Here is a 24,272-nt window from a genome sequence, read left to right as displayed (position 1 = left end):
CTACCGCCCACAGGACAATCCCTTCTGTCCACCATCCACTAACCGGTATGCCACCCCCGCATGTACCTGCTGATTCCTCCATCTATGCATTCATTCATTCATGCCTCTATTCCTGTCTTCCTTCATTCCTTCTCCCTTAGCAGGAGTGGGAGGGGGTCACACAAGTCTGCCTACAAAGCCCTGTGGGGGCCACTGCCTGGCTCCAGCAAACTCCCACCTTCCCCTTTTTCCCCCAGCGGAGTGATCCCTGCACACTTCCCTGTTGTCTGCCAACCCTTGCGCTCCTCCAGGCTTGCTGGTGACCACAATGTACTTCCTCATCTCCCCCTTCCACTTGTGGTGTCAGAAACTGCCCCGGTTTAGGTTCTTTAAGGATTCCCATTGTGCATGAGTGTGAGGAGGAGAGCACACTTGGCCTGCAAGCTCCCAGCACTGCCTGGGTGCGGGCCTGGGGAGGCCCACCCCATCCATCCCTCCATCAGAGCTCTGGCTGACTCTCAGGGCACAGAGGGGAAGCTGCCCGCTCCCTCACAGTGTCAGGTGCCCAGCAGGTACCCAAGCAGTAAGGTTTCTGTAACCTTGTGAGAGGGCTTTCCCATTCCCCATCCTCTACCACCCTCTCAAAGGCCGAAATCCTGAACTCGGTAAGGAGGCTCTTCCCACTCCCATTGAATGGATGAGGGAGACAGAAGAAGCTTCCCTCAGGGAAGTCTCAGTCGGAGGTGGAGTTCAGGACTCCCGGGGGGCCTCTTTCCAACCCACCCTACGCCCCGGGGCTCCCACTCACGTGGAGGAGCCCTCCAGCTTGCCATAGAGCCAGCCGTTCTGGGCCTCTGGCACCAGCACCTCCACGACGTCTCCGGCCGAGAAGCGCAGCAGCGTGTGGTTGGCGCCCTCCGAGTGGGAGACGAGGGCGCGGACCCTCCTGGTGCCCCCGCTGCCGCTGCCCCCGCTGCCCGAGCCGCCCGGGCGCTCGCCGAAGGAGTTGGAGCGCGAGCGCTGGGTGCTGGTGTAGAGTGAGGCTGCAGGGGCGGGAGAGCACAGAGGCATGTTGGTGGGAAGTTCTCCCTCGCGTCTACCCTTGATCCCTCCTGCTGCAGCGCAACCTCCGATCCTTTTCCCGAACCCCTGGTCCCCTCCTGTATCCCCGGCCCTCCCTCTGCGCTCCGAGCGCCGGGGACACTCACAGGCAGACGGCGTCCGGGGCAGGGACCGGCGGTCTGGCTCCAGCTGGGACGCGGACCTCGCCTCGGTGGGATCCGGGCCGTAGGAGCCGGAGCCATGCCGGCTGCGGGGGGAGCTGAACTCTCCCAGAGGCCTCTGGGGCTGCGAGGGGAGATGGGCAGGGGAGGGTGGGGCGGGGAGGGGCGGGGCCGAGGCGCCCTAGTCCAGCCCCCACCCCCAGTCCCAGCCGTCGGCGTAAGGGTTCAAGGGCCTGCGGCCCAGCCACCAAGGGGGCGCCGAGGTCGCGCCGGGGCGGAAGGGCCAGCTGGGGGATGCTGCGTAGATCGGAGCCCTGGGTGGGAGGAGGCTCCAGGCGGGGGGCCTCAGGCCCCAGGGCCCCACGGGGGGTACCGGGGGCAACAGGGGCGCGGAAAGCGGTGGGGGCGCGAGTGGCGGCGCGAATAGCGGCGGGGGCGCCCAAGGCCTCACCATGTCCAAGCGGGTGGGCGTCAGGCGGCCCGAGGGGTAGGGCGGCCCCAGCACGGGGCCCAGCAGGCCAGGGGAATGGGCACGTGACGGGCTGCGGCTGGCCTCCGACTGCTCCTTCCACAGCAGCACGCGGTTCTGGAGCACCCCCCGAGCCTGGCGGGGTGGGGACACAGGAGTCAGCCAGATCTGAGCAGCCCTCAGAATCCTGGGAACTCAAAAGTGGGAACCCTAGGCCTGGGGACTTGGGCCCTGCAAGCTGAGGATGAAAGAAAGGATTTTCTAGCTGTTAGGAGCTAAAGAACATGGTGTTGTCACTTTGGGTTCCCCCACCGTCCAACGTCCAACCATCCCCCTCTTTTGTCAAAGGTCCCTCCTTTCTCCTTGAGGAGCTTCCCCTGCCCCCTCTCTGTGTGCTTTGGGCAGAGTTCTCCCACTGCCCCATACAGGGGTAGGAGTAGAACCCAGGCTGGCCACTCAGGTTGCTCCATCCTCCTGACTACAGTGATGGACTCAGGGATGGCACTTACCCAAAAACTGTGACCAAAGAATCCAATCCCAGTACTCACCCTGGAACAATCTGGAAAAATATATTCTTTCACCTCACGGGGTTTGCTAAATAGATGTAGTGAAGCCAACACAGGAAACTACAACTAAGCAACAGAGAATGGCAAATTTCCAATGACATCTTGTCTGCTCCTGGATCCTGCCACACCTGAAACCCTTGAACTTCCCAGTAGCTCATGTAATAAATACATTTTCTGTGTAAGTAAGTTTGAGGCGTGTTCTAAAACAGGGCTTTCAAATACAGTTTTCCCAGTGCATCCCTGTAATCTACACAAACATCCCTTTTCTAGTATGCCCAACACATGGGCATCTAATTCTGCTTGAATACTTTCAAGGACAGGAAATTCAGCAGCCGGCCATACGGTCCATAACAACTCCGAGGTGGGAGGGCTTTCAATGGTGGACCTGCAGTGTGTAGTATTCATGTGTTTAATTTTGTGTGTTTTATGGAGCTTTGACATGCTAGAGTCTTGCTATTCCTGGAGACACTGCCCCTCCCAGGCCTAAATAATTCCCAGTGATAGTAAACAGTTTGCCCCTGAGCACGCCTTTTGTATGCAAACCAACCAATCCAAACCCATATCCCCAACCACTTCCTTTAACTCACACCAATCAAGCCGATATTTCTCCTGCCCTAAATCACACCAGAGCCAGGTACCAGACAACTAAACACCACCCCTACAGCCCAGAGCTCACTGAAACGATGCAAACCAGCCAGTCTTAGACTTGCTTAAACTCGCCGATCTTTGCTCATTCCTTCCGCAGAAACCAGAATAAAGGTCTGCGCCACACTTTCCCTTCACCCTCCTGCCTGTTGACTGTCATCTGGTGCTTCCCCACGTGGCCCTGTGTGGCACGACGTGACCCCTTCTCTTGGGGACTGTGATGTGTAATAAAACTTGTTTCAGTGGTATTAACCTCTCCGTGTTGTCACTCATCACCTCAATAAATTAAATCCCACGTACAATCAAAACACTGTACTCTCCAGTTATAAAGGGCTCTCCCTCAACTATTCAAACATCTCCTTCCCGAAGGCCAGGCTCAAGACTCTCACCTTAGTCATAATAAAAGCTTCCCTTTGTTGATCATTTACTGTGTGCCAGGCCCAGTGTTAAGGGCTTTATTTGCTTTATCTTACTTGAGTCTCACAATAGCCTTGGGAGGTAGATGCAATTATGATCTCCATTTTATAGGTGCTGAGGGTCAGAGCCATTAATGACTGGCTCAAGGTCTCGCATCCGGTAAGCAGTGGAGTGGAAGCCTCCTGGGACTGCACCTTTCAATGATTTCTCCCTTCTCCCTGGCCCAGCTGCTGAGAATCGCATAGTGAGCTCAGACAACAGAACAGAACAGAATGGCTCAGAGCCTCTTATCCACTTGGTCACTAGGTGGACATCCTCCCCTTGCCTTGCATAAATAATTAGCAAAACAGCACAATGACAAAACTCCACATATCTTTGTGAGCTTGTTTTGGAGGCAGTAAGCAGAGCGAGACCATTACGTTCTGCGTACAGTATTTTTAAAAGGGTTTTGGTCCAGTTTGAGAACATTCAGTGGAGAGTGACTGCCAGGGGCAAGGGGGTTCTAGGAGAAATGGCCACAGCCCCAAGGCGGCCTACACAACACTCAGCTTCTCTGTCTTCCCTCAGCCCTGCCGCCAGGCAGGAGCCAGTGGTTGGGAAGAAACACTCAAACCGTAGAAGAGACCACGGGAGAATTTTCAAAACATTTATGGAGTGGAAAAGCCATTCTAACTATGATACAAACCCCAGAAGCTATAAAAGAAAAGGCTGATAGATTTCCCTAAATAAAAATAATTTTTTAATATGGCAAAACCTACAATAAACAAAGTCAAATGATAAATGGCAAAGAGGGAAAGTATTTGCCAAGAAAGGGCTGATTTCAGGAACATATAAAGAGCTCCTACAAATTAATAAGAAACATGAAGGAAAAGATACTGACATGTCACAGTAAAGGAAATCAAATGTCTCTGAAACATGAAAAGATGTCAACATCACTTACAAGTATCAAGTAAAATGACAGTGAGATGCCATTTTTTACCTTTCTGATTAGCAAAGACCCAAATTTCTGCTCACACTGTTGTCAAGGAAACAGAACAGGCACTCTCATACATTGCTGGTGGAAGTGTAAACTGGTACAACCAATCCTATATTCTTGGACTCACCAATTCCATTTCTAGAAATTTATCCTGGAGGGCGACTTGCACAAATGCAACAAACCCAGAGAAGCTAAGGGTGAGGTAGAAAGGCGTGTTATTGACTAGATTTGGACTAAGCAGGCACTGATTATGGAGATGATGAGGACACCTTATGGAGCCAGGCAGTTATAGTTCTTTAAATCTTCTTCTAAATCTTGTGCATCGTGCTTAGAGATATAGTAACAGGTAAATATGTGTGCTTAACTATCTCAGGAGTTAGATCTCGTATGTCCTAAAGTCCAGCTGGGTCAGACAACATGCTACCAATCCCGCATACTTAGGGGAAGTCTGGCTCACTCAATGCACGGTGCTCTCTTGAGGGGAGATCACCCAGCAGGACGCAGCCACTGGAGGGGTCAGCTCTCCTCTTAACGTTGGAGGTTAACAGTTGAGGATATAGGCAGAAAAGAGTTGCTTCCAAAGAAGATACAGAAATAGCCAATAAACACATGAAAAGATGGTCAGCATCATTAGCCGGCCAGCAAACGCAAATCAAAACAACAAGATACCACGTCACACCCACTAGGAAGACTGTCATGAACAAGATGACAATAACAAGTGCTGACAAGGAGGCAGAGGAATTAAACCCTCACACCGCTAGAGGGAATGTAAAATGGGGCAGCCACTGTGGAAGAGTCTGGAAGCTCCTCAAACAGTTAGACAGAGTTACCATATGACCGAGCAATCCCATTCCTATGTACCCCTGAGGAATGAAAACATGTCCACACACAAACTAAGTTCTACTGCACAGCTATCTGTAGCAACATTATTCATAATAGCCAAAAAGTAGAAACAACCTAGGAGTCCATCTATGAATGAACGGATAAAGACAATGTGGTCTATTCGGACAATGGAGTATTATTCGGCAATAAAAAGGAGTGACGTGCTGACACCCGCTACGACATGGGAGAACCACGACGCCCAGTGAAAGACGCCAGTGACTGAGGGCCACGCCGTGTACGATTCCATTTATATGAACTGTGCAGAAGCGGCAGATCTTACGGAGACAGAAAATAGAGTAATGGTTGCTTAGGGCAGCGGGAGCGATGGGACGTTTGGAGAATGACCGTTATGAACAGGTAGTGTTGTTTTTGGGGTAATGCACACGTTCTAAGCTGGATCGTAGTAATGCATGCACAACTCTGAATATATTAACACTAAAAACCATGGAATTGTACACTTTAAATGGGTGACTTGCATGGTGTGTGAATTATATCTCAATAAAGCTGTTTAGAAGAATAAGCTCCTTAGAGGATCACTCTGGGAAAGAATGGGCCTGGGGCTGGGTGTGGTGGTGACAGTGGGAGGAAGTCAGCTGGAGCCAGAGATCAGCCGTGTCTCCCACCTCTGCTCAACACCAGGGGCCCCTGGGTTCAGATGCTGAGACTCAGGGAGGGGGCTGGCAGGTGTAAGGCCCCTGAGGTGTGGAGGCAGGAGTCTGCTGCTGGCAGTTAGGGGCAGCTGGCTGTAAGCAGAGGGGCCTCCTGAATGGTGGCTTTGGTTTTCTTCTTGGAAGGGATGAACACAGGGTCAGGAGGACGGGATTCCAGGCTCCATCACTACATTGAGGCTCAGAGAAATGAAATCACTTGCTGGAATTTGCAGCCAGAGTTCAGTGGTTGGGAAATTGAACAGGAATACAAAGAAATCAGAATGAACACTAAATAAGAAAACAAAGAAATAGGAAGTAACGGAAAGAGCAATGTGGCGGGGGAGGGGCAGAGGAGCCCATGTTTGTGGCATCAGGGAGGAGAGGTTGGCTGCCTGGGTGGGTCAGGGACCTGTGCGCTCTCTCAGGTGCAAAAGAGAGCCAGAGTGTGGCACATCATATGGGCTCCAAACATATTTGTTAAATTAGTGAATGAATGAATGATTGCCATTGGAAAAATGCAGGGACAAAGTCGTCACTTTATGCATATGAGGGAATGGTGCCAAGATGGTGTCCCAACGTCCCTGGCACCTCGTGCTGCAGATCCCATCAGCCCTCTTTCTGGAGGGGTCAACAGCTAGGCCAGGCCAGGCCAGGCCAGGCAGGCAGGCAACTCCACATGCCAGGAGAGCAATTATGAGGCTTTGGCCCCTGTTAGACCTTTACAGAAGAGAGCAGGACACGAGTTTGACCGCTGCTGGGCTGGCAGGGACCTGAGGACTGGCAGCTGAGAGGCCAAGCAAGGACTAGGACTCGGGGGCCAGAGTGGCACAGCCCAGGGAGGCAACGCCGAGTGTCCCTCCTGGGTGTGTCCTGGGAGGGGCTGCCGGCTTTCCTGAGTTCCAGGGGTTCACTGGGCTGCTGGTAATGAACAAGGTACCTCTTTGTAATTTAGAGACAGATGTCCCCTCTGGATGGACAGAGCCCAGTGAGAGGATGACCTCTTTATGCAAAGAAAAAGGTGCTCCTTTCTCCAGGCAAACACAGTCTGCACCAGCATGTTCAGCTTGGAAAGCAGAGCACAGCCCTTCCTCTGAACCAGGCATGATTGTGCAGTGCACAACCGGCACAACCTTCCCTAGCAGCCTTGTCTGCAGTGGTTCTCCACTTGAGTAGGCTACATTAATCTCTATCCCTGAGGCTAGCAAGAGCTCATGCTTGCAACAGAAAGACCTGAGGCAGAATGGGTCCCACTGGGGTAGAGATTGCTCCACTCCCCCACCCCGACATTTGCCAGCACCACCACCTGAGTCCTTGTAGTTCAACTCAGCCCAGAGAAACGACAGCACCACGAGGAGGCGTAGGAATAAAACAAGGCATCTAAGAGGACCCAGTGGTCAGGGAGGAGAACCCAGCAGACCACCCAGGCAGCTGGGAGAAGTGGGTAACAAGAACTTCATGAGTACTTGCTGCATAACAAAGACCTTCTTATGCAGACAGAGCACAATTTTAAGGTTTAAAATTGAACCGGTGAACTAAAAGAGAAAACAGTCCCATTGAGAACAGAGTTGGTGGCCTGACAAGTCAAGGGAGAAATATCTCAAAATACGGAGCAAAAATAAGTGAAATAGACATGGTCATAGATGTAGAGGCCCAAATGATTGGAGTTCCAGAATGAGAAAAAGGATGGCAGAGACATAATACTAATTGAAGAAACAGAAGAGGAAACAGCTCTCATGCTATGAAAGGAGACGTGAGCCTGCAGACAGAAAAAGGGCACCGACGCACTCTCTTAGGTGGTGCATGGACAAGTTCCCGAGTCCCAAGGACACAAAGAAAATCTCCAAGCATCCACAGAGAAAGAGCCAGTTACTTACAAGGAAAGGAGACAGATCAGGACCCAACTTAGCACCTATAACACGGAGCATAGAAACAGGAGAACATCATCTTGGACCGTAAGAAAAAAGGCCTGTGACTCTGGAATTCTGCAGTCGGCTTGTATGCCACTCACAAGTCAGGGTAAAAGCAAGACATTTGCAGATATGCAAGGATTCAGGCGGTGTATCTGCAGAAAATACTCTTGAAAGTTCTCTAGCCACAGTAATCAATTAAAACAGAAACCTCAAGACAGTGGGATATAAAAAGGAGTGGAAGTAGCGGTGAGCAGTGTATCTGATTATATGTATGTGAAATATTAGTGGATGATAGTGCACTGGGCAGTGGCAAGTATGTAATATAAGTAAAGGTTCATGGAATAGAAGGGCCATGATGCAAAGAAATAACTAGTGAGAGTTTGGAACTAAAAGTCCTGAATTTTCTTGGCAAAACCAAGAGGTGGGGGTCAGGGAGGATGAAGGGAGGAGTAAAACCTTTCCAAAGGCCTCATTTTAGAGTACCAGGAAGGGCAGGAAAATCCTTCTGAAGGTCTCATCTTATGGGGTTGGGGGGAGCAATGGACCGAGTAGTGTGTGTGGGGGGTGGTCAGTATTTAAAAAGAAAAGATGAATACATGTGATTATGGGGGATCATAAAATTAGATTATCACAGGTAGAGGTGAAAAGAACAGTTGAATTTCCAAATTAATAAAGGGGGAAAGGGAATGTATCGTAACTCAACCAAATTGACAAGAATAAGAACAGAAGGAAAAAAAAGGAAATGACAAAGTAAATACAGTTAAATCAAATTATCCAAAAAGAATAAAACAGGCATATCAGTTGTTAGGTTAAATGGAATGGACTGAATTCCTCTTTTAGAAGGCACAGACTGCCAAACTGGTCAAAAATAAAAAACTGAGCTATATCTTAGTAACAGAAAACATTTAAAACCGAGAGATTTAAAAAAAGATAAAAAAAGTAAATAAGTAAATAAGTACATAAATAAATAAATAAAATAAAACAAAGAGACAAGAGAAGAGCATGTGGGAAGGTCAATATTAATCTCAAAGTGGAATTAAAAGCATCAGACTGGATTATGAGAGACATTAAGTACATAAATGGCAATATTTGCAGAAAACGTAAAATACTCAAAAACCAACAGCACTAAACAACATGGCAGCTAAATACAGAAAGCAAAGTCCATTAGAAATCCAATGAGAAATGAAAATTTCCGATTGGTCCAGCAGATAGAACAAAGCAAGAGCATAGAAAATATAAATAATATGATAAAATTAGTAGACAATAACTGAACCTACAAGTTAATGAATTTGTGACCGGTGAGTATACGCAAGCAGGAATGAAAAAATAGATAGTTCCCATGTGACTGAATAAATGCATGGATTAGTGAATGATTATGTGAATAAACAAACCATGGATGAATAAATGAATATCTGATGATACGAATAAACACAGAAATGAATACACAAAAAAATAGAGTAAATAAAAACAATAGAGGGAAAGGGGTGGAAGGGAAGGAACATCCTGGGTGCACCCAGCTGGCAGAGAGCACAGTCCCTAGAAGAGCTCCATTCACTATCCCCTGGCCCCAGCTCACCCGGCCAAAAAACTGTAGGAAGGTATTGGAAAGTAGCAGGTGCTTCTCCGCCAGGAAACGATAGCGCCGCTTCTCTTCCAGTTCAGCGGCCCTCTGACTCTCCGACACAAAGGCCTGCATCTGCGCATGCAGCCGGTTCACGCTCTCCTGGAGAAAAGGGGCTTCTGGCTGGAGGCAGGGGTAAGTGCCTCATCCTACCCACCACAGGTGCCAGCTGTCCAAAGGCTCCAGCCCTTCCTGACCTAGCAGCCTCCTCCGAAGAAGCCTCCCCTGAGCACCCGGCCCATCCCAGCTCTCAGGCCTGCCATCTCCTGGGCATCCTTATCCTCATGAGCCTGGGCTTTGCGACCCCCTGGCTCAGGTGTTTCTCACAGGCAGGGCTGGCTTCTGAGCCATCCATCTGCCCTAGCAGCTATCTCAGGGCCCAGCACAGAGGTGGGGCACAGGGAGGTTGGATTGATGAAAGTTCCAATGAGTTGATTAACAACCCCCTACTTAGGAGCTGACAGGTGGCTCAGTTGGTTGGAGTGTGTCCTCCCAACCACAAGGTTGCCAGGTTCGACTCCCACAAGGGATGGTGGGCTGCGCCCCCAGCAACTAACAACGGCAACTGGACCTGGAGCTGAGCTGCGCCCTCCATAACTAAGATTGAGAGGACAACAACTTGACTTGGATGGAGCTGATGGGTCCTGGGAAAAACACACTGTTCCCCAATAAAATGTCCTGGAAATACACACTGTTCTCTTTCCCTAATAAAATCCTGTTCCCCTTCCCCAATAAAATCTTTTTAAAAAACCCAAAAAAACAATAACAATCCCCTACTTGGGAGGGAAGATTTTGAAGAGAGATGAGCTTATTAAAGGAGCCAGAGGAGGGGGCAGGGAGGGGGATGGAGGCCTTGTGGATAGAGGCCAGGGGTGGGGAGGAGGGGTTCAGGAGGAGGGCTGGCCTTAGCCAGGGGGCACAAACCTCTGCCTGGGCAGGAGGGAGGGGGAGGATGGTGGGGCTGCTGCTGGATTACACCTTTGCTGCATGACTGATGGCCTTAGGTGAAGTAGGAGAAGTGAGAGGGGTGCCAGGGTTTTGGAGAAGGCCTGAGGCACCTGGGGAGGGCAGGAAGTGACAGGACAGGATGCAGAGCTGAGGGTGTCCCTACAACCACTAATGGGGCTGGCTGACCTCTCCAGCTGTGCTCACCACAGAGGGTGGGGCAAGCTATACCCCTGGAGCTGGGCTGGTGCTTGGTGGGGGAGTTCAGGAGGGTGTTACAGGGTCCCCCCAGAGCCCAGCGTTGCCTCCAGCTCTTGTACCTTCATCTCCCGCACATTCTTGTCCCTCTTTCGCTCCATGCGCCACAGATCAGACATGCACTTCTCCAGGTTGGCGGCTCGGTGGCGGTACTCGATTTCATAGTGCTGACGGCTGTCCTTGGGTGGGGTGGAGAGAGGAGGGAGACCCCCACGTCAAAGAGTTCAAGGCACCTGGCCCATGAGTCAGAGCACTGGACAGGAGCCAGGGGGCTCAGCTGGGAACACGTATAATCTGGGGCCAGCATGGACCTCAATGTGCCCATCTATCAAATGGGAAGAGGTGGTTTGCCTGTGATGGGCAGGGGGCCGAGGTGGGGCAGCCAGACTCACTTTGATGAACTGCATGTCCAGCTTTGTGTTCTTCTCCATGTGCTGCAGCAGGTCTCCGTGGAATGTCTGCACCTGTGTGGAGTGCAAGGCGGGGGTGATCTGGGCGGCCCTGCCAACCCCAGGTCCCAGCATCCCTTGCACTGGCCATTCAGATACATTGCCCACTGTGCTCCTAACACACCAATCGTCAGAGAAATGGGCATAATAAGAGCACCTGGTTGGAGGAAAGATTGAGTCGTTAAATATGCAAAACATTTAGTGAAGTACGTTGCTCGAAACACCCTTGATAAATGTGTCAACAGCTCCTGGTTCTTAGTCTTGGTCTTGGTCAGGGCTTTGCTGATGCTGCTCCCTGTGCCTGGAACTTCCTACCAATCTTCAAAACCCAGCTTCCCTGCCCCCTCTGCAGGGCAGCCTTCCTGACTTCCCCAGGCAGAATCCATCGCTCAATCATTTTGTTTCTGGAATGCGTACACATTTGTTCACTGTTCATTTCTCCAGCCAAAGGACGGAATTTCGCAGTGGGCGTGTTCAGCCCCTTGGTATGAGCAGTGAGCGCTGTGGGCATGAACCAAATCTGACCCATCTCTGTGTCCTCTGCATGTGGGCAGGGCTGGGCCCATGAAAGCACTCAGGACTGTTCAGGCCTTGGCGGTGGGGGTCAGATTTCCAGTGACAGGTGAGAAGGAGGCTGCTGACCACCTGCGTGACCAGGAAGGCTACCGGGTTCACTCTCAGCACTATGCCCTAGTTCTGATTCTGTCTGCAATTTTCTCTGTGACTTTGGACAAGCTGCTACCCATCACTGGGCCTCAGTTTCCCCACCTGAAACAGGAAAGGCTTGGCCAGCTGCTCTCTAAGCTCCAGCCCTATGAACCCAATTAGCTTTGATTCTGTGGGCCTCACTGGTCACCTGTAACATTCCCCTTGCGTCCCCCATCAGTGTTCCGCGTTCCTGGGTCACTCTGCGTTGTTGGGGTGTTGGACCTAAATCCTTCCAGCAGCACGGGGAGCACAGAGGAGCATCTGTCATCCCACTGCCCCTCCCCTCTGGGGACCCTTCCACCTCTGCTCAGCCTTCTCTGTCTGCACAGCCTGTGGCCCCGAGGCAGCCCCTGCTCAAGAACCCTCCTTGGATCCAGCCTCCTGCCCTGGGGGTCCCCATGCTGTGCTGGGGGAGCTCTGTCCCTCGGGATAGAGCATTTCCCAGAAAAGGAATGCTGGCAATTTCCTCTCCGTGTGCAGGAAAAAAATAGTAAATTATAAAAGTTCTGAACTGTAAGTTTTTCTCCCACAATTGTTTCTGAAGCCTTGGTAACTGCTGGTCTGTAAGGGAGTTCGAGTTGGTCTCCCCAGAACTGGCCATGCCCTGAACCCCTGAGCTGTGGCTGCCACGGTGTATGTGAGTATGTAGGGGGGGTCAGGGAGGGGGTGTAGTGTTATGAGCTGTGCTGAGCCCACATTTCTGTCCCACGGGGGCTCTTTTCTGCTGGATCCAGTAGGAAATGAGGCTTCCCATCCGTGGGGCCTCCCAGCAAGGGCCTCCTAGGCGCCACCCCCGCCCCCAAGCCCTGCCTCCCACTGAAGAGACAGTCCAGGATTTCTGCTGAAACACAGACCGTGTGCTTCTGAAAATCCCCACAGCCTACAAAATTGCCCAATAGAAACAACAGGGCTCATGGGAGATGCGGGCTGGGGCAGACCCTCAAAACCCAGGTGACTTTGTAACAAATAAAGGTAGAGAATGGTGCCTGGAGAGACGAATTGGAATGCACAGAAGGCCCCAGAAAACATTTTAAATGCACAAAACCAACAGAATGGACATGCGGATAATGCCTTAATTACTGCAATGCTGAGATGACGCAGGAGGACGTGGGGGTGTCACGAGGGAGGGCATGGGAGGCGGTGGTGACAACCTGTCCCCAGCAGAGAGCCCTGGGAGCTGTCTCCCCAGGGAGGCCTGTGTGCAGGAGCTCTTTTAAAATGTCCTTAAAATACTGACAGCAGACAAGCTGGGAGATTTCTCTCTTCTTCTTAATTCTGTTTCCCCTATCCCACTTCTCTTGCCCCCGGAAACAGCTTCTGAAGAAGCCACCTCCCATGCGTACGATATCACTTCTTCTGCTTCTAGTCATGTGAACTGAGAGGACAGCAGGATGGTAATTCTTCCCACTGCCACGCTTGCCAATGGGCAGAGGACACAGACCCAGGATGTCCCAATCAGATGGAACCCAGCCACCGCTGGGTTCATGGAAAGTCCTCCTCAAGCTCCTACAGAAATAGCTCTATTACAAGATTGATACCTGAAGTGGATTTTGAGCTCTTGCTGTGGGGAAACGAGAGGACCGTCTATAATTAGCAGGTGGCTTCTGGAATAAGGAAGTCACCAACCCCAGGCAGGCTGAGGAACTCCTAGCAGGTCACGACACAGACTGCCCTCCCCTGCTACCCCCTCCGCGCACACACTTCATTAGTGAGGCCCGTAAGGCCCTCAGCTGAGGGCAGCCCCACCGTGGAAAACATGCACTGTAAGCTCCATGTATTGAGTTCCTCCAGCATCTCAAGAAATCCCTCTGCCAAAACTAGCCCCTTGAAAGAATTGTTTCTGTGAGCTGACTCCAGCTCCTGTCCTCTCATTTGCTCTTGAATCCCCTCCAGTCAGGCTACGCTCCATCACACTAACTAAAATGTTGTTGTTGTTTTTTTAACAGGACTTTATTGGGGAACAGTGTGTACTTCCAGGACTTCTTTTTCCAAGTCAAGTTGTTGTCCTTTCAGTCTTAGTTGTGGAGGGCGCAGCTCAGCTCCAGGTCCAGTTGCTATTTTTTCTAGTTGCAGGGGGTGCAGCCCACCATCCCTTGTGGGAGTCAAACCTGCAACCTTGTGGTTGAGAAGATGCGCTCCAACCAACTGAGCCATCCGGGAGGCAGCTCTGCTCAAGGTGCCGTGTTCAATCTTAGTTGCAGGGGGCATAGCCCTCCATCCCTTGCGGGACTCGAGGAATTGAACTGGCACCCTTGTGGTTGAGAGCCCACTGGCCCATGTGGGAATCGAACCAGCAGCCTTCGGAGTTAGGAGCATGGAGCTCTAACCACCTGAGCGACCGGCCGGCCCTTATCTGAAATGTTTTTGCCGAAGTCACTGAGACTCCCTGTTTCTAAATCAATTCTCCGGACTCATCCCTCTTATCCTGTAGTCATCATTCAACATGGTTGATCACTCCCTCCTCCTGAAACACCTTCTCCCTTAGCTTTAGCCCAGCATCCTCTCCTGGTTTTCCTCACACCACCCCTAGCTGCTTCTTCTATGCCCTTTGCTTATTCTCTCTCATGCCCCTGGTTCTTGAAGGTTGGGTTGACCCAAGGCTCAGGTCTCGGGCCTCTTCCCTTCCTTATCTACCCGTACTCCCTGGGTGAACTCATGCAGTCCGTATGCTCACAACTCCCACCTGCACATCCCAGCCCAGACCCCTCCCCCAAACTCTGGTCTCATACATATAACTGATGATTCCACTTCTCTGATCGGTTTTCTGATAATCATCTCAGATGTACCATGTGTAAAAGGAAGCCCCTGATCTCTCCCCTCAAGCCAAACTGCTCTACACTCAATTTTTCCTGCCTCAGCTAATGGCAACTCCACCCTCCCAGTTCATCAGGCTAAAACTTTGGCGTTATCTTGACTTTTCTCTTTCTTTTGCAACTGACATCCAATCCATCAGAAAATCTTATTGGTTCTACATTCAATCCCTTCTCAACACCACCACTGCTGCCATCCTTTCCCAGCCACATCACCCATTTCCTAGATTACTGCAAGAGCCTCCTAACTGCTATTCCTGCTTCTGCTTTTTCCCTCGACTGTTGGTATTTTATTCTTAGTACAGGAGCCAGAGTGATCCTACGAAAATATAAGTCAAACAATGAACAAGTGGGAAAGGAAATTTTAAAATGCCATTTACAAATGGCTTCAAAAAACATCAGATACTTAGAAATAAATCTATCAAAAGATGTGCAAGACTGTTACACTGAAAATGTCAAAACATTGCTATGAGAAATAAACAGAGAGGTATATTATGTTCATGGATAAGGAGACTCGATATTTTTAAGATGACCATTGATTTACAGATTAATGCAATCCCTAGCAAAACCCCAACAGGCTTTCTTAGGGAAATTGACAAGCTGATTCTATAATTTATATGGAAATGCAAAGGATCTTGAATGGACTAAACAATTTTGAAAAAGAACAGAATTCTTAAGACTACTTAATTTCAAGACTCACTATAAAGTTATAGTAATGAATACAGTGTGGGATTGGTATGAGGATAGACAAATATATCAATGGATCCAAGTAGAAAGTTCAGAAATAGACCCACACATAGATGACAAATCAGTTTTTGACCAAGACACCAAGTCAATTAAATAGGGAAAGGAAAGTCTTTTTAAAATGGTGCTAGAACAACTGAATTATCTGTACAGGGGAAAATGAACCCTAACTCCCTCTCACTTCATACACAAAAATAAATCTGAGATGGATCATAGACACAAATAAAGCCCATAATGTAGAGCTTCTCCAAGAAAACTTAGGAGAATATCTTTGCCATGGTGGTAGGCAAAGATTTCTTGGGTAGGACTCAAGTACAAACTATTTTTTTAAATGGCCATATTACGCTTCAAAAATTTCAAAATGTCTGCTCATCAAAGAAACTATTAAGAGAATGAATAGACAGGCTACAAATTGGGAAAAGCATTCACCATATACACATCTGACAAAGAACTCATGTCTTAACTATAGAAAAATCTTCTAAAAGTCAATAATGACTGTAACCTAACAAAAAATGGCCAAAAGACTAAACAAACACCTCATGAAGGAAGTATTACAAATGTCCACAAGCCCATTAAAAGCCATTAGTCATCGGGATATGCAAAATATAACCACAGTGAGGTACCATTCCATACCCATTAAAATGGCTAGAATAAAAAAGACAGGCAGCATTGAACCTTGGCACGGACGTAACCTAACAGTAGCTTTCATGCATTGCTAGTGGGAGTGCAGGATAGTACAATAACTTTGAGGGAAAAAAAAAGAACTTTGGAAAACTTTTGCAGTTTCTTATAAAGCTAATTATATGTCAACCCTATGACCTATAATTTCCACTCCTAGGTATTTACCTAAGAGAAATGAAAACATATCCACAAGGAAAACTCTGCGAGAATGTTCACAGCAACCTTATTCTTAAGAGCCCCAAACTGGAAGCAATCCAAAGGACCATCAACAGTAAAATGGATAAACAAATTGTGGTAGACTCATACAATGGAATACACAGAAATCAAACAAAACAAAGCATTGATCTAATATATGGTGATGGAAAAGGAACTGACTCTGGGTGGTGAGCACACAATGTGAGATATAGATAATGTAATACAGAATTGTACACCTGAAACCTATGTTAACTTTACTAACAATTGTCACCCCAATAAACTTTAATTAAAAAAAGAAAAAGAAAACAAACAAAGAAACAAAAGAAACAAAGCATTATACATGCAACAGAGTGAGTTCATCTTACAGACATCACACTGAGTGGGGGAAGCAGGACACAAAGAAATACATAGTGTACAATTCCATTGGTATGAAGTTCTAGAACAGGCAAAATCTGTCTCGAGAGACAGAGATCAGAAAGTGGTTGCTTCTGGGGTGGGATTGACAGGAAAGGGACACAATGGAACTTTCTGGGCTGATGGAAGTGTTCTAAATCTTGTTTACCATGGTGGTTACATGGTGTATACAGTTGTCAAAACTCATCAAACTCGACAATCCTGACTGTGCATTTTATTGTATGTAAATTTTACCTTGATAAAAACTAATTTCACATAAAAATGAGTACCAGAAAACCTTTGAAGTTAAATCCAATAGAAAGTTTTTAGGAGAAAAAAGAGAATAAATAACAGAATGACATTCATACCGTGAAACCACATCAGAAGGATAGGCCCACAAAACAGAAGAAAACTGTAACCTACGGTTTAGAAGTGAACTAAAAGACATTAAGAAAATAATACAAGACAGGAGAAGAACATGGATATGAATTAGAAAAATTCAGAAATGAGGTGACAGAATTTGGGAAGGAATTAGAAATGTAAGAAGAAAACAACATAAGTTTAGTAATGACGGCAAAACTATATGGAATACAAAAGTAATAAACACAGTAAAAAATATCTGAAGAGAAATAGAAAGTAAAAAGAAAAAAATAAATAAAAAAGAAACAAAGAAATAGGGAGAATTATTTTTGGAGTGAGGGTGATAAAAATGTTCTAAAATTAGATAGCGGGGATAGTTTTAAAAGTCTGTGAGTATACTAAAAACCTCTGAATCATACCCTTTGAAAGGGTGAATTTTATGGTATGTGAATTGTATCTTAGTAAAGCTGATATGTCTATATTTATAATCTATGTACTTATATGTCTATATGTCTATCTGTATCTACGTATCTATGATAGCGATCCTATTATGGGTTCCATTCTCACTCCAGGTAGTAAATCATCATATTTTTTTAGGAGAAAAAAATGAAGAAAAAAGTAAAACTATCCAAGAGGAAGAAACAGATATTGAAAATAGGCTATGGAAATTTAATGTACAGGTAATAGGAGTTCCTGAAGAAAAAATGCAAAAATAGGAAACCAAAAAAAATCTAAAACCTGTAATTTACAACAACTTTTCCTGATACTAAAATATATATATTTGAAACTACATATGGAAAGAGTACACCCCATAACTGAGAATATTGACACAGACTGACCAATACCAAGACATAGTCTAGAAAAATTATTAGACTCAAGAAAAAGAAAGAAAGAAAAAAGGTTTTTGGGCATCTAGCCAAAATAAGCAAGTCATTTATAATGGAAAAAGTAGATAATCAGACTTTTCATTAGCAATGTTTTATGTTCTATGTTAGAAGGAAAACATATTTAAGATAATCAGAAATGAAAGAAAGAGAAAGAAAGGAGGGAGAGAGACAGGAAAGAAAGAAGGAAGGGAGGGAGGAAGGAAGGGAGGAAAAGAAAGTCCCCCAAAGGATTTTGTATCCAACAAAACTGCCTTTATAGGAACAAATTATTATCACCATGTCAGAACTCAGAGAACATTGTTCACATGAGCCCTTCTTGTGGGGACTATTAGAGAACAAGCTTCAGACAACCAAAATGACAAGCGAGACACTGACATAGGATTGTGGGTGAACATTAAATATGCAGCTACTTTAAACAAAAGTCAATGAGGGCCAAAGGGAGGCAGCAGGGAGTGTAACGGCTCTATGCTCTGACCAAGTAGAAACAGGACAAAGACTTTAAAAGTGAAACAAGAATGGGGAAAGCAGATGCAAACCAAATCTGAACTGTTTTTAGAAACCCTATTGGTGGTGGTAGTTAGTAAGTGATCCGTCATTCGGAAACTGTTGTGTGTGCAATGGGACGTAAAGCAAATGGTAATTACGGGATATTCTCATTATTTCACTTCTGTAATTTTGAGTATCAGGATTCTTGATGTGGAACAAAGAAGATATTGGTCATATGGAAGAGGTGAAGTAAAAATCCTGTGGTGTTGAATTTGAAATGGCAGTGTCAATACAAACTTATGAAGTATTTTCTCTCTCTCTCTCTCTCTCTCTCTCTCTCTCTCTCTACATATACATATATATAGTCATATATCTAGATTGTATGTATCTATGTGTATATAATGCATATATCGGGGGTGCCAAAAAATGTACACAAGTGGACACTTTGGTCAATGTTGCTCAAGCAGTAGTTCACCATAATCAGAAGTGTCTGGACGCTGATGGTAACCACTCTGAGCACCTCTTGTAACTGCAGAAGTCAAACGTGACTTGTATTCATCGCTTGTTATTGGTATATATTGAGTATTACAATTCTCATCGTTTTTTCCTTTCTTAAAATGTGTCTATATTTTGTGGCACCCTCTGTATATGACATATACATAAACACATGTCTGTACGCATGTACGTACAGTACTGGCCACTGGGAAGGCCTAAGAACAATGAACACCCTCAGTGCCCAGATTATGGGCACTTCCCACTAAACACAGAAAATAAAAACAGGGCTTCATGGAGAGATGGCTGATTCCATGTCTAGAGCAGCAAAAGTACCAGAGGAAGATGGACCATCTTGGAGGACTAGATAGGAAGGAGCTGTCAGAACTACTCGGGTCATTTGAAAGGGACTCAGGAGTCAGATGAAGAGGGTCCTACTGGCCAAAGAGGGGACATTTTCAACTGCAAATAACGGTAATAATTGCAAAGGATTGAAACCCATGAAGTCTGTTTAAATCTAGGATACTGATGATACTAAAACATATTCCAATAATGATGCTAGTTAAAAAAACAAATACAGCCATTTGGTCACATTCAGAGGACGACAGGATAAGTAAAGGGAGAGCATAAGCCTTTATCCTGCCTTTCCCGGATGAAACATGCCACTGGGTAACAAATAGCAGATAAGAACAGGCGACTCCTCTAGAACTATTCCAGTTAATAAGTGAAAGGGCAGCGGAATAGCAGCATTTTGCAACTACCCGTGTGCAGACACATCTGGACACACTGAGCCTCCATGGCTGTTAATATCACAGGGCAGCAGACGTGACGGACCTCCCAGTGGAAGACCCAGCACCATCTCTAGTCTTGCCAGAGGGATGGAACCTGAGTCTGATCAGCCCTCGATCCAGAGGACAGAGGAACAAGCTGTAGTGCACCGGGAGTGTGCAACTAGCCACTTCCATCCTGGGAAAACCAACCAGTCAGAAGACCCCAGGGCCTTTGACCGACAAGTTGTGAGGAGAGGACAGGGATGGAGGGGGGATCAGTAGATTAAAACAACCAAACACATATTTAGAACAAACAAACAAAAAAGAGCAAGACCAAACTCTAGAGTCTAGAGAGGGACGCTTGGGTGATCAACGACGAAGGCACACTAGGAAGGGTCAGCCCAGTGGTCACTTTTGGAGGGAGAGTGGGAGGGGCAGTGATTTTGATGGGGGCACATGGGGGGGCTTCTGGGGAAGCTGCAAAGTTCTTTACCTGGGTAGTAGGTACAGGGGTGGGTGTGCCTTATCGTGACTCGTTCAAGTCTAATTTATTCAAGAGATTTTCAGTGTCTCTGTTTTCATTTACCATAAAAACACCAAACTTAAGTCAGATCCTGTCATTCCTTTCCTCAGAGCCCTGTCATGATGCCCCCTCACTGAGAGGCTCCTGTTAATGGCTGGTCATCTGCCCCGCACTCGTACTCCAGCTACACGGCCTTTTCAAGCCCTTCCACGTGTTGTTCCCTCTGCCCACAACACTCTTCCCTGTGTCTCCCTGGCTCACTCCTCACCTCCTTCAGGCCTTTTCTCAAGGTCACCTTTCTAGTGATGTTTTCCTTGAACATCTGTTAAAAATTGCACCCCTGCAGCACTTCCTATCCCCTTCCCTGCTCTCGTTTTTCTCTGTGGTCTATTTTGCATCTAATCTGCTACATATATGTTCACTTGTCTTGGTTTTGGTCTGGTTCCCCTTCTGGGGAGGGCAGGGTGTTTGTCTGCTGGACCGGCCGTGTCTACAACAATGCCTGGCACAAGGCAGTAAATAGTTGCTGCAGGAATGAGCCCAAGGGGGTGGAGACCTCTGCTGTGTTCCGCCCGTATGGTGCTGGCTGAGGGCCCTGCCCAGCTGTCACAGCCAAGACACCGGTGCCCAGAAACGGCAGCTCTCCTTACAGAGCAGGCCTGGGTGATACTCGTCCCTGTCCAGCCCAAGGGTGCCACAGGTGACATGGAGAGCCATCAAACACAAGGACAGGAAGTCCCAGGCTGCCCGGGGGAGCTGGGCTCCATCACTCCCCACCCAAACCCCAGGAGATAAAGTGGCCTTAGTTCTACATACACCTCAGAAGGTCCAGGAGGTGGGCCCAGGGGGAGGCTTTTATCTTGTGTTGGTAGATGCACAGTTTTTGCTGGTAAAATTGTCCCCCACTTTGACATGGTCACCAAACTGATGAGTATTTAATGGCGTCCCCCAAAGAGCACCCTGACTTTTGGGGTTCCCCACATACATCTTTGAGAACCACAGACTGTCACGATTAAAATTTCCTCCCGAACTTTCCAAGGCCACTCACCATGAGGCCGACCCTACTTCTCCCCCTTTGCCCAGCCTCGGATCTCTGGCTCACGTCTACCTGTTGGGTGCCAGGCTCACGCACGTGCTTGGCCCACTGCACCCTCTCGAAATGCCCTCTCTTCTCCTCTCCCTCCGGCCAAGCACCACTCCCTTCTCAAAGCTCATTCTTTCCTCCTACAGCCAGTGAAGCCCTGCTCGGTGCCAGTCCCCATCCCAGGCCCTGGACCAATACAGAGAAGACCTCCGTGTTGCAGCGGAGCTCCCGGGCTGGGCGGGGATAGAGACAGGAGAGGACATTGTACTTCTGATTATCACAGCTAAGCTACATGGAGGGCCCAGGTGTTGGGGCAAATGCATACTTATTCATTCATTAATCTTCACAAGAATCCCCCAGGGCAGTTATTATGATTGTCTCCATTTCACAGACAGGTAAACTGAGGCACAGAAAAGTTAAGTAGCTCATCCAATATCACAAAGCCAGTAACTGGGGGAGCTGGGCTTTGGACCCAGGTGTTCTGGCTGCAGAACTTGCTTGCTTAACTGCCATGTGCTAAGAACAGATGGAAGCATCTGATGGAGTCTAGAGGGAGAAAGGACTGAACCTGCCCAGGGGTTGGGGAGGCTTCAAAGAGGATGGGGTGACTGTGCTGGATGGCAGGGGTGGGAGCTTCTAGGCTGAGGACAGCATAACAGCAGCCCAGCGGTGGGAACGGGAGGCTGTGCCTGAGGAGCACAGTTCTTCAGGGGGCCGGGCTGGGCTTGGGGGGTGCCAGGCGGGGGCTGCCGGGTCAGCAGGACCTGCAATTTCTCCCTGAGGTGCCTGGGTTTAGTTCTGTGGGTGGCAGGCGCACGGCAGTGTTTTTCTCACTGGTGGGACAAGGTCAGACCATTGGCAGCTCCCTGGAAGAGTGGAGGGCAGACCGGAGGGGGGAGGGGCACCTGGCCAACAGCCCTTTCTCTCCTGCGCCTCCTCCGGAATCTCGGGTGAGTGGCTAGATCTCTGACACTCAGTTTCCTCCTCTGTAAAGTGGGGACAGAGGTGGCACCTGCCTCCTAGGTGGCTGGAGGCGGGAATAAGACACTGTAGATAAATGTACCCAGCAGAGCTGGGCCGGCAGGTACCCAAAAGGGCAGCCCGCCCTCCCTGAGCAGGGCTATGGGAGGGTGAGCCTTTGCCCTCTGCCCTCCATAGAACGCAGCCCACTTTCCTGAGTGACCCCTCCTCCAGGCCGGACTCACCACCACCTGCAGGTCAGAGTTCAAATGCCGCTGGGTATCTGACATCTGCACCAAGATCTCACCTGGAGGCATAGAGAACAGCTTCAGGGGGGAGCCCGCCCCTTCCTCCCTCTTCCCTCCAGAAGCTGCCCGAAGGGCCTGCCTGAGGCTGGATTTGGGGGCCAAAGTCCAGGGACTTCCCATATTGCTCTGGGACTGGCAGCTCCTGGCCCAGCCCTGCAACAGCCCTGCAGGGAGTCTGGACTCTGGGCCCAAGCTGCACAAGGCCTGTGTCTTTGGGGGGAACTTCCTGTAAGGGCAAGACTATAAAAGGGGTCCCTCTGGGACCCAAGAACGGGAGCAAGGCAGGCGCGGGGGAGCGGAGGCACCAGGGAGGCGGGCAGAGTGGCCTGGAGCACGCTCAGCAGGAAGAGGCCCGGGGTGCAGGCAGGGAGAGGAGGAGTAACCCCCCAGGCCCAAGAAGCTATGGGGGGACAGAGTGGAAGAGGGAAGCCCCTCACCCAGAATCTGTGAGGTGGAACTCTGCAGGGCTTGCTCCCCAATCTTCTGGATGGCACTGAAGTACACCTCGGCCGCCTCGGACAGAGCTGCATGGGGAGAAGGAACAGGTCCAGTGCCAGGCCCCTCCTCCATCTGCCCCCATCCTTCTGGAGACCCCTCCTTCCATCAGGAGTGTGTGGAGGGAACGCTGTGGGATCTGGCATAGGTGTATGTGAGAGGACGGGGGTACCCTAGGTGGCGTGTGTAGAGATGTGGCATTGGCCAGAGAAGAGAGGTGTAGCATGGGATGGGTTCTTCCTGCAGAGGCAGGGCCTAGCGCTGAGCAGGACCTTGGTGTAGCTCTGTTGTGGGTACGGGTGCAGGCATCTGTGTGCCCATAAGGAGGGGTGGGCAGCTGTGTTGTGAGGCACAGGGGTAGGGGCACAGTGTGGGGGCAGGTGAAGGGTGGGCTCAGGTCACTGGTGTGGAGGAAGCAGGCTTTGACTCCGAAGTCCTAAAAGGCCGGGAGGGACTGGGTGGCACTTGGCTTCAGGTGTGTCCTTGGCCTGTCCCTCTTATAGATGGTTCGCAAGCCTCTGTCGATGGCACTGGTGGAGGGGGCGTTGCTGGGAAATGGTGAATGGCTGTCTGGTGTGGGGTGCAGAGAATATGGGTGGGGTGTGTGGGTGTCTGTGTGGAGGGGCCGGGTGAGTGGGTAGGTCTGTGGCCCCGCACTTACCATGGAAGGCCCGGAGGTAGTTGTTTCCCAGGTACACCAGGTTCTCCAGGGCGGGGTTAAACTGCTCCATGATGCTCTGGACCCCGAGGGCAAAGAGACAGAGCATGGATATTAGGAGAGGAAGAAGAATGATGAGTGCAGGCACGTCTCTGGGCCTCAGAAGCAGCGTGCCCGCACCCCAATGAGAGGCCTCCAGGACCTGGGGGAGCCCACTGAGAAACCTGGGGTCACTCAGAACCCTGCAGGGGCCTCAGAGGCCATCTCGTAGGGCTCTGTTCTATGCCAGGGTCTCCTTGGTCAGCTCCTGCTCATACACCCACCGAGGTGGGACCTTGCTCCCAAGACCATGCACTGGAGGGCTCTCCTCCTCCCACTGGGTTGAAGCCTGCCAGCCAGTCGCAGCCCTGAGCTGGGCATGGCTCAACCTGGGCCTGAGTCCAGGACTCGCTAGGCTGGACGCACAGACTGCCCACAGTCACCTCAGGGGCAAGAGCAGATCTTGCCCTCCTCAAATCAGAGTCCCCTGGGAGCAAGCCACCCTAGGCCATGCCAGCAGGACAGCGCTCTGGGTGGTGGAGACAACCCTGGGCTTGGACTTGGAATTGGGTCTTGGTTCAAATCCCTGCAGCCCCTCTGCCTCCCTTAGTGACCTTGAATAAGCTGTTTAACCTCTCTGGTCTCAGTTTTCTCATCTATCAAATGGGGTGATTATTTTCTACCCCCAC

At 49.2% G+C, this 24,272-nt stretch overlaps 1 protein-coding gene across 1 annotated transcript in view; it reads right to left on the bottom strand.

Annotated features, from left to right (window-relative positions):
* BAIAP2L2 (BAR/IMD domain containing adaptor protein 2 like 2) overlaps window positions 1-24,272 on the bottom strand; it is a 28,450-nt gene that overhangs the window by 3,503 nt on the left and 675 nt on the right. Inside the window, exons 2-10 of the mRNA XM_081060248.1 lie at window positions 23,548-23,623; window positions 22,829-22,915; window positions 22,329-22,390; window positions 10,934-11,005; window positions 10,604-10,720; window positions 9,294-9,440; window positions 1,654-1,806; window positions 1,188-1,326; window positions 788-1,022 (exon numbers count right to left, since the gene is read on the bottom strand). Coding sequence (XP_080916374.1) covers window positions 788-1,022; window positions 1,188-1,326; window positions 1,654-1,806; window positions 9,294-9,440; window positions 10,604-10,720; window positions 10,934-11,005; window positions 22,329-22,390; window positions 22,829-22,915; window positions 23,548-23,623 — 1,088 coding nt within the window. The remainder of the gene's footprint in view (window positions 1-787; window positions 1,023-1,187; window positions 1,327-1,653; window positions 1,807-9,293; window positions 9,441-10,603; window positions 10,721-10,933; window positions 11,006-22,328; window positions 22,391-22,828; window positions 22,916-23,547; window positions 23,624-24,272) is intronic.

Source organism: Rhinolophus hipposideros (assembly GCF_964194185.1).
Source record: "Rhinolophus hipposideros genome assembly, chromosome: 9".
NCBI lineage: Eukaryota > Metazoa > Chordata > Mammalia > Chiroptera > Rhinolophidae > Rhinolophus > Rhinolophus hipposideros.
This window is presented reverse-complemented; position numbering and strand designations above follow the sequence as displayed.